The sequence below is a fragment of the Acartia tonsa genome, chromosome 5, assembly GCF_053477335.1.
Source record: "Acartia tonsa isolate MP-2025a chromosome 5, ASM5347733v1, whole genome shotgun sequence".
Taxonomy (NCBI): Eukaryota; Metazoa; Arthropoda; class Copepoda; order Calanoida; family Acartiidae; genus Acartia; species Acartia tonsa.
This window is the reverse complement of record NC_137264.1, coordinates 48086860-48099424: the sequence shown is the minus strand read 5'-3', so window position 1 is coordinate 48099424 and position 12565 is coordinate 48086860. Positions and strand designations below refer to the sequence as shown.

The window sequence follows — 12565 nt, the reverse complement described above, 5'->3', positions numbered from 1 at the left end:
AGCCTTGTAAGCCTTGCTACCCTGTTAAATTATTGGGCTGTCAGTGTATCAACATATGACTGTATTCCTAATGTTTTTCATAGAGTTCCGTCCAATTATATAAATTATTGTTTTTTGTCTGAAACTTAAGATTTCAATAATTACAGGAACGGGGACAAAGTCATTTAAAAATCAGCTACATGACGTCATAAAAATGAGGGATTATCCATCTCTTTTTAAAGGGTTTTCTGTTCCACATAATCCCATCTCCCTCATTTTTAAGACGACACTGTTCTTATTTTTGAGTGCAAATTCTCCCCCTACAAATTACAGAACTAATAGGTTCTCCTTTTAAGAAACCTCCACATAGGACAAAGGATGGTTTTAAGCTATTTTACTTTTATATCTAAGGTCCGTAGATGCTAGTGGCGCATCCACTAATTGTAGATAAAGAATCAAGTAGCTATGACCACTTTTATTAAATGCCACATAGTCGAGAAACTTGTAACGTCATAAAAATGAGGGAGATGAGAGGAGAAGTGGGAAAGAAAACCCCTAAAAAAGAGATGGATAATCCCTCATTTTTATGATGTCACATGGCTGATTTTGAGACCCTTTGTCAAGTTACCATAGTCGACAAAAAAACGTAAACTTTTGATGTCAACTAATAGTTTCTAAGTTTGACAGAGTATGATGTCTGACTCCCTTTGAAGAATAAAGAATTTGACATGAAATATCTTGCATTAAATTAGCTCATGGATGAAATAATGATACATTATCCTGATTGAAAATGTATATAACGAATTTAGGGGAGAATAGAACAGAAAAGAGCCTAAAACTATCAAAAGACTTGACAATAAATCTTTAGGTTGAAATATATTGCATCAAATTAATTCATGGATGAAATAATTAATATTTACATTATTATGATTAAAATACATAAAAAGAGCTTCGCTTGTGACAAAGTTTGAGGAGAGAAAACATAAAATAGCCTAAAACTATCCAAAGGCTTGACAATGAATCTTTAGGTTGGTTAACAAAGATCAAAATGTATTTTTACAATTTTGCATATCTATAATATACCTAGCTGCTCTTAAATGGTATACCCTATATTTTAACTTTTTCAGTTGCATATATCTTATCAATAGGTTTTCCTAAATAGAATTTTACTGAACAAAAATGTACATTTAGATTTATATATTTTACACAATATACTGTAATTATAGTACATATTAAAATAATATTAAGCATAAGATCTAGAAGAACATTCTTTCTACATTTTTAATAACTTACTATACACTAAGTTAATTTACATATTAAGGGTCAGGGAAATAGCAAATGAAAATCAAGTAATTTAAGGTGGACAGCTGGCAGCTGCAGTCATTTTTTAAAAAAATTTAACGGCTTACAGTGGCTGCTAAGCTCTGATTTGTGTCTTCAGTTAACATTTCCCCTGTCCCGGATATAAATGAAGCCCTTTGTAGTTCCCAAAAAATGACGTTATACCAAACAAATGACCAATAATAGGCCAATACATTGACTAAATTACCAATGGCAGGACAGTATAAATATTAATTGACCAATGACAGGCCGGTATACATTCTAATTGACCAGTGGTAGACCATTATGACGTCATTTATTAAAGGCACTATAAAAAGCTTCGATATATATGCATTAATTACCCGGTAAAGTTAATATGTCCGCCACCGCCGACGCCACGTGAAGAAGAACCGGAAGTGCTGTCAGCCACAACAGCTGCAACAGCTGACCGGAAGTGGGCTAAAGTGGGTGTGCGCATGCGTCTAGCACCAAGGATAGGCTCCGCCTCCTATATACAAGGTAGAAAATATCCCATTATTATTATTATTAACAAGGTATTTACATGCAGGGATCTTAAGGGATAAGACAATGGCTGATAAATTGATTTACATCCCAAATAATGAGACACTAAATAACCCTTTCTGTAAATTACAATTAGTAGTTGGAACGTTTGGACACTTTATAAAATGAACCAACAAATCAAAATTCAAAATAAATCCCCAAAGTTGTTAAGCCATAAGCCAACAAATAAGAAAACGTTGTGTAATAAACAGTCCATTGTCCCTTCCTCCCGGATTTAAATGCTGACATATTATTATTAAAGACACATAGAGAATTTAGTGGCAACGGATAATGAACCGGTAGCTAAAAGTCAACTATTCGCCAGGTAGACAATTTTGTTTGCTGATATAAGACGTATAATAGTTTATCTTAAATGCATTATCCCTTGTCCCTGTTTTAAAGCATATAATAATGACTAAATTCTATGCATGTCTTTTTTTACAATAATATTTTGAAGATTTTTTTACATTTGTTAGTTACTACAAGATTTGGAACTTGAAGCTTTTGAATTTTTTTATTTTAGGCTAGGGGCTAGAAATAGGAAAAAAGCTACTGGGAAAAACCTATGAAACCCGCCACTTTGTTTCCTTTCCATGAATCCAAGATTTCCGGGTAAGCTAAAATTTTTTACAAATATGTCATAAGCGGCACAGCAAATGAAAAAAAAACAAAAAAAAATTTTCACAATGAAAATGTATTGTTTATATTGTATTAAATATACAGACAAACTCACCTAAACTATAAAGCAGCTTCGCTTCCAAGATTGTACTTTTTTACAAAATAATACAAAAGAAAAATCTCAAAATCAGCAAACCGTTTTATGATTGGCACATTTTGAGATTTTATAGTAATGTTTAAAAGTTTTAAGGTATTATAGAAATATTTACAATTCTATTATGCCCAAACGAAATAAAACTAATGCAGATATAATTTGCCTATTAAGAATATAAATTGTTTGTACATTTTATTATTCGTAGAAAACTGGATATAATACGATGCTATTCATAATTTTTCAGTATCGCCTAGAACCGGTTCTAATCCACGGTTTATTAATCGGTTTAGAAGTCATACTAGAAATGTATTTATCTTACCTGAGGAGCACAGGAATCACAGGATTGAGTATTAGATATATTATAGCAGCTATAGCTCTCTGGCAGTCCCGCAGTTCCGCAGCAGCTGGTAGGATAGCGGCCAGCAGAGCTGCAGAGGCCGCCGCCAGTCGCAGGACACCTGGACCGCCAACAGTCAATTTCTCCGTTAAGGCATTCACATTCCATACAGTTGTAGATCCATTTCTCACCAGATAAAAATACTTTGTCAGAACCCTAAAAACACGCTTTTTAGAATACAAAGTACTCTAAAACTTCAGAGAGGGATGGGACATTGGGCTGTACATCACTCTAGTCCCCATGTTTTCTTATTCGTTGGCTTAACAACTTTGGGGACTTAGTGAAATTTAATTGATTGATTCAAAAAGTTGAGTGTTCAATCGTTTCATCCACCAATTTTAATCTACAGAAGGGGTAATTTTGTTTATCATCATTGGGGATGAACATCAATTAATCAGCAATTGTCTTATCCCTTTAGGTCCCTGCTATAACTTACTTTGTCTTACCATCCGTCTGTCATTAAGAAGAATTACTCGGCTGCTTTTTGAGATAGACGGCTGATTACAATTAAGTATCTACTCATAATAATCCCTACATCGGTCTGTCTTTATTTAATGATTTTATTTGGGGGGGTAAATACCCCCCCCAAAATAAAAAATCTGTAACAAAAGAAATTTTTGCGCGCTTCGCGCGCATTTTTAATACTAAATTTTTAATAAAATTTAAATTACCCCCCCCAAAAATTTTACCCCGGGGGTAAATTTTGGGGGTGGGTAAACAAATTTTACCCCTGCCAACAGATTTCAGGGGGGTAATTACCCCCCCCCCCAAGCAAATTTTACCCCCTGGGTAAAAATTTTGGGGGGGGTAAAAAAAATTTGCGGCGCGCTTCGCGCGCCATTTTACCCCCCCCAAAACCGAATTACCCCCCCTTAAAAATTTTTTACCCCACCCAAAATAAAAAGCTTGGACGCCCCTGTTTGGGAATATTTGTTTTTCTCTTTGTCTAATAAATTAAACTCTATAAATAATTGATAATAACAATGCATATTACCTCGGTAAATACAAGCGTGACAAGTGTCGAATGACCAATAATTCCTGCTCTACAACGCTAGGTTGTTTTGAATACACCTTTTTTTACCTGATGTTTACAGGTAGAGTTGCCGTAACAGCTTGGACAGCAGGCAGGACTTGGAGACAGCGTGCAGTCACAGGACAACTCTTTGCATTCTACACTACCATCCTGCAGACACCGACACTCTTCGCATCCTTCCATCCAGGTAGCGTCCTCCAGCAGTAATTTACCAGCTGACAGGAGCTCTTTGCAGCGAGATTCATACATTAGGTGGTCATCATCATCCGTTTCAGTACACTCCATGCCAGGTATGCACTGGCAGTCATAGCCGCCAGCTGTGTTGATACAAACTGATCCAGTCGGGCAGTTGGCTGTTCCTAGTGTGCACTCATCAACATCAACGCACTTGTGTGTGGCATCCTGAGAGTTATGATGGCTGGCATAGCCCTGGGGGCAGCTACACATGTACCACCCGACCATGTTGATGCACACGGACTCTGCGGAGCACGGGGAGGTGGAGGTGGCACATTCGTCCACGTCTAGCTCGCAGTAGTCGCCGGTAAAGCCGGGAGGACACGCGCACTGGTCTGGACCCACGCAGCTGCCGCCGTTTCCACACTCATACTTACACACACCTAAATTTTAAATCTTAGTTTGTGGATTATTGAAGGAAAGAAGGAAGCGGTTTCTTCGTACTTTCACAGAAGCTTTTCTCCTTTTTCTAGCCCTTACGGAGGGCTCTAACTCTGCGGGCCCAATATCCTTACACTGCGGGGCAATCATTAACATTTATCTAACCTAACATAACTTAAGATAACCTATCAAAAGCTACTGTGAAAATACGACGAATCCCGCTACTTCATTTTCTTTTCTTTTTTAGTATTGGTTTATAGAAATTTCTAGAAACCGTAAAAACCTAATTATTTTAAACTCCTTGGTAAATAATTACAAGCTACAAATGACAGAATTTTACTAATTAACCCATTAGTGACGAATCGGCTTTTAACGCCCGGTTCCAGAAAATGCCGAAAAAAACCGGTTCTCAGTTTTAGGATTGCATCATTCTCAGTATGAATCCCCCCTCTACTACCCTGGTTTTCATTTCCCCCTGGAGCAGGCAGATTTGCTTACTTCCGTTTGCCGGTATAGCTCAACAAAATTTGAAAACCAAGAAAAACAAGGTGATTTTAAAATACCCCTCCTAACTTTTTTGTTTATGAAGTAAAGTTAGTGATTTTTTTCGTGAAATTTAAAGTTTATTGGCATTTACATTCATTTGTGAATTCGTTTTATTCAAATTATTATTTTTTATATGATTTTTTTATCGTTTTTTTACGTTCTATATAGACCCGGCTCGGCATATGGGGGGAAAGTCTGAAATTTTCATTACCCGGTTTTACTAATAGATCTTTTTTACAACAACAACAAAAACCGGGTTTATTAACCAAAAAGGGGTGGTACCTATAGCCAAAATCTTAAATGTGATATAAATTGTTTTGTATGTTAGTTGTAGCTCTATCAATTACATGAGGTTATGTAGTTTTCAATTACGGATCGTATCGTAGTTTTAAAAAGTGTTCATCTCACTTTGGGCGTTCAAAAATTACATTTTTAATTTTTTGGGCCAAATAACCGGGTATTTAGGTCGCAAACGGGCTTTAATGCCGGGGGAAAGCACCAAAAAACGCCAAAAACGGTTATTAATGCCGCAAGGTTTTTTTACTCGCGCCGAACCGGGTTTTATTGCAACTTTCCTGTGCACGCCACTAGAGCAAAACAAAAAAATTGGAATTCCGTTTTTACCATTATAAAGCTTCCCTGAGATTTTCAGCTCGATCGGTCCATAAAAGTGGCGCTCGGCACTAATGGGTTAACTGTGGATAAAGATAAAATTTCAGAAAAGGTTTATATGGGTATACCATTCTAATCCAAAAGTCCTCCAAAAAATGTTTGAGAGTAAAATGTTAAAGCCTTTAATCAATTATTTCTTATCATTTTAAAAATCAGAAAAATATAAGAATAAATTAGAGGCTTTCAAATATCATAATTTTACACCTTCAAAATATAATAAGCTCTGACATTTTAAAAATATAAAATTATACGGTAGCTTTAAAACGAGAAGAAATACCTATTAATTCAGATATGAACACATATACTTCATAAAATCGAGAAGTTATCACTACGTACCCATGGATCTAAAGGGATAGGAAAATGGGTGATAAATTGGTGTACATCCCCAATGATTACACACAAAATTCCCTTTTCTTTAGGTCACAATTATTGGTTGAAACGTTTTAACACTCAATTTTTGAATCAAGCAATCAAAATTTATTAATATTAATTTATTTATTAATAAAGTCCCCAAATTGTTAAGCTAACGAATAAGAAAACTTTGGGGACCAATATACAGCCCATTGTCCTCTTCTTTCTTGCTACGTGCCCCCCCCCCCCCCATATAATTTGAAATTTCCAATGTAACTATTTCAGTAGCAAAACTGCTCTATAGCTATGTAACGCTAAACTGTCCAATAGATACGTCATAAAGGGCTAGTGAAAAAATAATTTTTGTTATTGTTGAAATTCTAATGCATAAATTTGAATATAAAATGTTTCATTGATAATTTGCTTTATTTGTAATATCTTTTATTGCATAGCTGCTAATGGAAAAAGTAGTTTTTGTAAGCTAAGTGTACAATGGGCTGTTTATTACACTAGTCACAAAAGCTTTATATTGAGGTTTTCTTATTCGTTAGCTGCACAACGTTAGGCACTTTTATTCAATTGGTTGATTTATCAAGTTGAGTGTCCAATTGTTTCAACCACTAATTGTAAAACAACAGAAGGAAAATTTTGTGTTTCATCATTGGTGATGTGCATTGATTTATCGGCCATTGGCTTATCCCTTTAGATCACTGTATTAGCGTACATAAAATGAAAGTTTTAGTGTGTTGACCAAATTTGCATATACTAGCTGTAAGGCTTTCCAGCTCTAATTGAAAAAGATGGAACTCAGGTTTTTATTTTTTACATAGAATTTTGATAATTTTTATGAAAAAGCTCCAAATTGCGTAATAGGAATCCTTGTTATTAGAATTGCGTTATAATGGTTTTAGTTTCCTGATTCTAGCATTGTCTGATAAACTTTGTCTGTAAATTTTTTTTTTTAGTATGGCTTCGAAACTGATTAATATCCGCTGGATTAGAACCGATTATCCGCTCTGCTGAATATTCATGTAAATCATCGTATAACAGACATTTATCCACGAATATTAAATACAATTAATAAAATTAAGGTTTGATAGCCCGGGACTTCGGCCCCTCGATGGCTAACAAAACTGGTCTTAATTTTTTTAATTTCTTTATTTTAATATCCGCGGGAAGCTGCCTATAATACAGTAGCTACTTTACAATTCGAGTACGTCCGTACGTCTGTCTGTAATCAGAAAAAAGTTCCCGTCCAAGCAAGGCTAGAGTGATGCAATTCCAATCGCCAAAATATATTCCACTTTGCCTTCCAATAAAAGTTATCAAACTAAACAGCAATCAAAATTTGAAGCAGCTTATGGTGCCTAATAAAAAATGACGTCATACAATACAAATGACCAATAATAGGCCAGTACTCATTGTAATTGATCAATGGTAAAATGTATATTGGCTTATTATTGGTCATTTGTATTTTATGACGACAATTTTGAATAAATCACTATAAGCTGCTTCAACTTCTGAACAGTGGTTAGAAAGCTAAAACTTATCAATATTTATACAAATCTAAACAAATCTAAGCATTTGATTGGACAATAAAGTGCAAGTAAATTTTCAGCCCCCTCATATAATTCTTTAAATTATTTACATTTACCATAGGTCCTTGGTTTAGCTATATTTGATTTTTAAATGGTTCAACACATTAAATGAACTCTGCAATAATTGTTATACTCAAACAATATTTCTTTCACTGGCCATTATTGTATTTCAGGGATCTCAAGGGACAAGACAATGGCCGTTAAATTGATGTACATCCCCAATGATCATACACAAAATTACCCATTCTGTTAATTACAATTAGTGGTTTAGCCGTTTGGACACTTTACATCATGAACCAACCAATCAAAATTACATAAAAGTCCCTCAAGTCAACGAATAAGAAAACGTATTTATGAAATTTTGGGGACTAGTGTAATAACCAGCCCAATGTCCCCTCCCTCCCTGACTATAATACCATTCTTAGGAATCAAGAAAAATAATTTTTCTTCTTTTAAAAATCATATCTTAGTTCTTGCCAACCAATGGATGCTTTACATAGGTCCTGAGATGGATTTAGGCTATATTGCTGAACTCCCTTCCCTAGATGCTATGTCCGTAGCTGCTAGTCCTTATTTAAATGAAATTGTATGTGTGTTTGTCTATTCGATTGCAGCAAAATATTTCGGTAATCAAATGGTCGAATGGATTCTGCCCTTAAAAGCATCTTCATATGGTTTTAGGCTATTTTTCCAGCTGAATTTGGTGTAAAAGATGTCTGATTAAATTACTATGGATATTGTAATTCTTGTATAATAGTTCCCCCCAAGATGGATTAAATACAAAGCCGATAATTTTCACAAGAAACCAATTAAGAATAATTATAAATTCGAGGCGAATAAAATGAAAGGTATAACTAGAAAACTATGTCCATAAGTGGCGGAGCAAAAGTAACATCAAATAAATGCAATTTTTACCCCCAAAAGCTATAAATGAAGAAGATGAAATTCCATAGATGAAAATAGTTATTTCTCGCATAGTATTATAAACGGCTTTCCGCGGATATAGAATGTACAATTATAAGATTAAAACCAGTTTTTAAGCCCCAAGGTGCCGAAGGCACGGGGGGCTAAAAAAACTAGTTTTAATCTTATGATTGTACATTTTTATATTCGTAGAAAGCTGGATATAATACGATGCTAGACATAGTTTTTTCGTATGGATAAGAACCGGTTCCTATCCACCGGATTCGAATGAATACGAGAAAATTCCTTCATGCTTTTATCATGCAGGGAATTAGATTAGAAGGATGACAACATAAAAGCGCAGCTCTGAAACGGTAGGACAAACGTATACTAACACTTGTAGAGTGTCATAACTAAATAATCAGATTATAAATGTGTAAAAATCGAAACAAAATTGTTGGTAAATTTGTTGCAAAACTGCTCAAATACAGGATAATCTTTAAGGACACACTAACATTGAGATGCTTATTTTATAACATTGTACTTTGCTGTCCTAGAAATCAGTATTCCAAAAATCAGATCAATTGGACAATTATATCACATAAAAATTGTCGTTAAAAAGTTAAAATTCAACATGTTTAAGATGAACGCAGCAATTCTTGCTTTCTATTTAACATTTTATTTATTGTGCATCAAGATAATATAAAAAGGATCAAATTGAATTATTGTCATAAAATTGAGCTAGGAGGGTGGACAATATGCTCTAGGGTGCTTCATAACTTTAAGACTTATTTGCATATCTTCAAAAAATAATAATGAAATAATAATATTTCTACTCCATTTCAAATGCAGACCATTGATTTTCATGGATCTTAAGGGATAAGACAATTGCCGACTAATTTATGTACATCCACAAAATTAATCCACAAAATTAATCCACAAAATAACCCTTCTTTAGATTACAATTATTGGTTGAGACGTATAGACACTCAATTTAATAAACAAACCAATCAAATTCATTAAAAGTCTCAAAAGTTGTTAACCAAACGAATAAGAAAACGTTATTATAAAACTTTGTGGACTTCTTGTGTGATTACCAGCCCATATTCCTCTCTCTCTGGTTGTATAAGGTTATACATTAGCTGGCTTGCTGGTTATTAAATTGTATGTCACCCTAAAAGTATTACATAAACCATTACAATTTCGGGGTGTGTATTCACTTCCACATTATTAGAACCGAAAATTATTAAAACAGCACGAATTACCCCTTTTCTTTACCTATCTCATCAAAAATCTTTTCATATTTCTTTTCTATTTTGTTTCTTTTGCGAAAATGAAATAAGAATGACAACATCCATAAAAGCGAAGCTCTGAAAAGGTAAGATAAACGAATATTATCACTTGTAGAGTGTCAGAATTGAATAAGCATAATATAAATGTAAAAAGTGTATAATTATGAAGAAACGTACAGAAATTCTGGTAACGATAACAGAGTTGATATACCTTTTAAATCATGCTAAAATACTACAGGAATCACAATGCCAAGTTTAAAATCGATTGGACAATTCTAACATGCCTAAATAAATGATAAGAGCAATCCGTTAGGGACAGACCTACCCTAGTTATAGAAAAGCTTCGCTTTTAAACCATTTTGCAGCTGATATTATTAAATGCGGATAGGAATTCTTATCTAGTTTTGATGTTGGTAGCTAGGGGAGGGAATAGAAATGATTGTGGATTTATTTATAATTTAATAGATATAGATATAATGGATATCTTCAGGAATCTACAGGGATAAGACAATGGCAGATTTGGTGATGAACATTTCCAGTGATTATACACAAAATTACCCCTACTGTAGATTTTAAAAAGTGGTTGAAACATTTGAACACTCAAACTAAAGTTGTTAGGTCAACGAATAAGAAAACGTTAGTATAAAACTTTGAGGACTAGTGTAATAAACAGCTCATTGTCCCCTCTCTCTCTCTCTCTCTCTCTGGGATATCTTAGCTATGGGGTGTCATCACTTACGCATATTGTAATATTCGCAAAAAGATACAATATCAAATAAATTAAAGAGGGTGTTTACTGATGCAGGGGGGGGGGAGAGGAAATTGAGCTATTTATTACACTAGTCCCCAAAGTTTCAAAATAACGTCTTCTTATTTATTAGCTTAACAAATTTGAATTTCATTGAATTTTAAATCGGTTCATTAAATTGAGTGTCCAACAACGTTTCAACAACTAATTTTAATTTACAGAAGGGGTATTTTTGTATATTATCATTTGGGAATTACATCAATTTATCGGCCATTGTCCTATCCCTTAAGATCTCTGTTTATGATGAGAATAAAGCCAAAGGGTTAGGAGAAAATTGTGCTGTTGTATTAATTTGTTTTTCTTATGATTTGATAATGTTATGCATTTTGTAAAAATATTGGCACACCCGAACATATTAGCTTGAAGGATAAATGTCTTTTTATTTACATTTTGTGTTTTCCTCCATATCTTATTAGTAGCGCAGCTACTCTATAAGTTTAATATGTCCGTCTATACGTTAACAATATATATATGTAACTCCAAAGTAAGTTTGTTGTCGCTGCGCTATTCATTCTTTAAAAATTTCAAGTAAACAATTGGTTACTTTTTCTCACACTGCCTTTCGAGCACTGAAACTGGCTCTTATTAAACAAAACAAAAATTTCAAGAGAGGCCTAACCCTTAATGGCATATGCCTGAGGTTACTCTTTACCAAATATAACATAACAAAACATTCTCTAAAGTAATTAATGAACAAAAAATAATACCTCCTTAATCTCAATTCATTTCATAATAAGGGGAAAGGGGTTTCTGTTTTCGGCTTGGCGCTTTAAGGAAAACTACCAGAAATTTTTTATAATTTCCATATGGATTTTTTTATAATTTGTTAAGCTATTGCAATTCGTCTGTTGTTAGTTTCATAAAACTTTTGTTTGAAACACCGTTGATCATTGTTCAATAGATTTATAAATCCTTTATATTGAGTGTCTCTACTTATAACGACATGTACTTAAATGATATGTCTGTCTGTCCGTCTGTCAGTCTGTACTGTCTGTTTGCTTAGTTAGCATAATCTTATACAGCATGACAGCCAGGCTGGTAACGCCTTTCTTCATTTAGAAATGCTAAAAAATTCAATCTTAATTATAGCTAATAATTAAATTTATGAATAATACTTTTTTTATTTGGTGAAAATCTGTTACTCTTTGAAAAATCTAAGCTGCAGCCGCCATTTTCGGACACTAAGCAGCTTAAAATAATTCAGCGATTTGCAGCCGCGTAAAATCCGCCATTTTAAATAATCTACAGCCACTTTTACGTTTTAGTCTCCGGAGTTTAAAAATGCTATTCTAGTGTGCTTAATTGGTCATAAGACATGAACTTAAAGCGCATTTTAATTTTGATTTTGCTTGAGCATCTTTGCATGGATTAATCTTAAGTCTTGCATAGAAAGAATGATCAATAGTTCTGCCCCTCAATATAAAAAGGGTCAACAAACCAGGGATCTAAAGGAATAAGACAATGGCCGATAAATTGACTAACATCCCCAATGATGATACACAAAATTTCCCTTCTTTAGATTACAACTAGTGGTGAAAACGATTGGAAACTCAACTTCATGAACATAAACAAAATTCAATTAAAGTATCCAAGGTTGTTTAACAAAGGAATAAGAAAACGTTATTATAAAACTTTGGGGACTAGTGTAATAAACAGGCAAATTTCCCCTCCTTCCCTGTCAACAAACCATATAATTGCTGATCCGATAGTTTTCTGAT

At 34.0% G+C, this 12565-nt stretch overlaps 1 protein-coding gene across 4 annotated transcripts in view; it reads right to left on the bottom strand.

Annotated features, from left to right (window-relative positions):
• LOC145319688 (protein kinase C-binding protein NELL1-like) overlaps nucleotides 1-12565 on the bottom strand; it is a 152258-nt gene that overhangs the window by 9015 nt on the left and 130678 nt on the right. For 3 of the 4 annotated variants that reach the window (XM_080161974.1, XM_080161975.1, XM_080161973.1), the window contains 2 exons: nucleotides 4111-4679; nucleotides 2952-3185 (listed from right to left, as the gene is read on the bottom strand). In XM_080161974.1, coding sequence (XP_080018100.1) covers nucleotides 2952-3185; nucleotides 4111-4679 — 803 coding nt within the window. Of the gene's footprint in view, nucleotides 1-1661; nucleotides 1808-2951; nucleotides 3186-4110; nucleotides 4680-12565 lie in introns of all 4 variants that reach the window. The other variant, XM_080161976.1, reaches the window with a different exon arrangement.